General features: G+C 53.1%; 1 protein-coding gene across 1 annotated transcript in view; it reads left to right on the forward strand.

The window, feature by feature from the left end:
- LOC121309839 overlaps nucleotides 1-2,796 on the forward strand; it is a gene marked incomplete at its 3' end in the record, with an annotated part of 9,485 nt that extends 6,689 nt beyond the window's left edge. Inside the window, exons 10-13 of the mRNA XM_041242984.1 lie at nucleotides 42-184; nucleotides 854-923; nucleotides 1,685-1,900; nucleotides 2,680-2,796. Of these exons, the coding sequence (XP_041098918.1) occupies nucleotides 42-184; nucleotides 854-923; nucleotides 1,685-1,900; nucleotides 2,680-2,796 (546 nt within the window). The remainder of the gene's footprint in view (nucleotides 1-41; nucleotides 185-853; nucleotides 924-1,684; nucleotides 1,901-2,679) is intronic.
- Nucleotides 2,797-2,805: the final 9 nt, after the last annotated feature.

The following is a 2,805-nucleotide window of genomic DNA, read 5'->3' on the forward strand; positions in this document are numbered from 1 at the left end:
ACTCATTGTAAGTCATTGTAACGCTTCCTCTCTGGTTGCAGCTCTGTCGTTTCTTCAATCACTCAGTGTCAAAGTCGATGTTCAGCAACATGTACGACCTGAACCACAGTCAGGGGCGGAGCCTGCTGAGCAAGCTGATGACAGGCTGTCTGGACCCCGCCCACAACGAGGAGAGCATCAGCAGGTGAGAACTGTGCCATACCCTTCTGAACCACACCAGACTGTGCCATACCCTTCTGAACCACACCAGACTGTGCCATACCCTTCTGAACCACACCAGACTGTGCCATACCCTTCTGAACCACACCAGACTGTGCCATACCCTTCTGAACCACACCAGACTGTGCCATACCCTTCTGAACCACACCAGACTGTGCCATACCCTTCTGAACCACACCAGACTGTGCCATACCCTTCTGAACCACACCAAACCATACTGATATATATCACCCTTTTTGTAAGGGCGGGCTTCACCTGCCTGCCTGTGCCTCAGAGGTAATTAACACTGGGACGAGCGCAGGACGGGCACGCTGTTTGTTTCTCTGCTCCTCCTGTCTCTGAGGGCCGACTCGCTCCTTCACGGAGCCCAGGCCCTGTTTATTTTTGTCTCTTCTCCGCTCTAACGAGGCTGTTTTGTTCTCCAGGCTGGGAGCGCTCGCTTGTTTGAACCACAATGACACCCCTGTGCGGGCTGCGCCTCAGAGGTAATTAACACTGGGACGAGCGCAGGACGGGCACGCTGTTTGTTTCTCTGCTCCTCCTGTCTCTGAGGGCCGACTCGCTCCTTCACGGAGCCCAGGCCCTGTTTATTTTTGTCTCTTCTCCGCTCTAACGAGGCTGTTTTGTTCTCCAGGCTGGGAGCGCTCGCTTGTTTCTATGACAACGTGGGCGCCCTGAGCGACAACGCCAGCCGGAGAGGTCTGGTAAAGCACAGGGAAGCATTGTAAAGCACAGAGAGGTCTGGTAAAGCATAGGGAAGCATTGTAAAGCACAGAGAGGTCTGGTAAAGCATAGGGAAGCATTGTAAAGCACAGAGAGGTCTGGTAAAGCACAGGGAAGCATTGTAAAGCACAGAGAGGTCTGGTAAAGCATAGGGAAGCATTGTAAAGCACAGAGAGGTCTGGTAAAGCATAGGGAAGCATTGTAAAGCACAGAGAGGTCTGGTAAAGCATAGGGAAGCATTGTAAAGCACAGAGAGGTCTGGTAAAGCACAGGGAAGCATTGTAAAGCACAGAGAGGTCTGGTAAAGCATAGGGAAAAGTATAGCAAACCACAGTGACACACACAGGTACAAAGACATGCCCCACATCACTGTTTCGTTTGGCCATTGTGGTATGGTGGGGGTGATTGGTGATTGTTGCCTTAAAGTATCTGTAATACAAAGACATGCCCCACATCACTGTTTGTTTGCAATTGTGTATGAGTGTGTGATTGGGGATTGTTGCCTCATTTTTGCACCAGCAGCGGCCCTCAATCACACACTCAACCAGAGGGTATTAGACACTGAACAACAGCACCACCTGGTGGAATCCCCATATATTGAGTCATAGACCAAGCCCAGTCAGTCTGTCAGTGTTTGTAGTTCTGTCAGTCTGTATTTGTCTGTGTGTGTGTGTCTGTCTGTCCGTGTGTCAGTCTGTCTGTCTGTGTGTGTGTGTAACTCCCTCTCTCTTCCATGCTTCAGCTCCAGCGACAGCTTCTGGAGAAGGTGCTGGGGTCCGGGCCCCTGACCAAGCAGATGATGGTCACCCTGGGCCCCGCGGCGCCTGCCCTGTCCCTGGCTCAGCTGTCCAGCCTCTCCGCGGCCGATATCCAGGACAGCCTGCCTTCTCTGGCCAGGGTGAGCTGGAGGAGAGAGCAGGCCAGCGCTCTGGCCAGCAGATACCTGAGCAGGGTGCAGGTGAGAGGAACACAGTGTTTAGTTACCCTGCGCTCGGACGCGTGTGTGTGCGCTGCTCGAATCGGGGGAGAACTACGGGGGGAGGGGCTACAAACTAGCGGGGTACGCAAAACCTCCTTTCTCGTCACTGGGGCTTGGAATCGCCTTTAAGAAGTTTGTCGATCGATCGGATTTCGTTAACCTGTTTGGATTTCAAAGCAATCAAAGCGGTTGTTCCGGGTTGAGTGTTTAAAAAGCCATTTTACCAGACACTTTTATCCAAAGAGACTTCCAGAGACCAGGGGGGTGAACTCTGCATCATCAACAACTGCTGCTGCTGCTGCAGAGTCTCTTCCAATAGGACCTCGTTTGTTTTGCGTCTCGTCCGAAGGACGGAGCACAAGGTGGTGAAGTGACTCGCTCAGGGTCTCACACACACACACACACACACACACACACACACACACACACACACACACACACACACACACAGGGAGTCAATGGCTGAGCTGGAATTTGAACCAGGAGTAGGTGTTTTAGCTGTCAGGGATAGCGCTGTATTCTGATTGGTTAGTGCCTCAAGGCAGAGGGATAGCACTGTATTCTGATTGGTTAGTGCCTCAGGGCAGAGGGATAGCGCTGTATTCTGATTGGTTGGTGCCTCAGGGCAGAGGGATAGCACTGTATTCTGATTGGTTGGTGCTGCAGGGCAGAGGGATAGCGCTGTATTCTGATTGGTTGGTGCCGCAGGGCAGAGGGATATCGCTTTATCCTCGGATTGAATCTCCCTGCCGTTGCAGATCTCCTCTCCGGGTGACCTCCTGAAGATGGGAACCCTGGTAACGGGGGTGTCCAGCGCGGTGCTGGGGACACTGAAGGGGGACCAGCTCCTGAGGACCAGTGGGCTGGAGGAGGCGGCGAGGACC

The sequence above is a fragment of the Polyodon spathula genome, unplaced genomic scaffold (assembly GCF_017654505.1).
Source record: "Polyodon spathula isolate WHYD16114869_AA unplaced genomic scaffold, ASM1765450v1 scaffolds_1543, whole genome shotgun sequence".
Lineage (NCBI taxonomy): Eukaryota > Metazoa > Chordata > Actinopteri > Acipenseriformes > Polyodontidae > Polyodon > Polyodon spathula.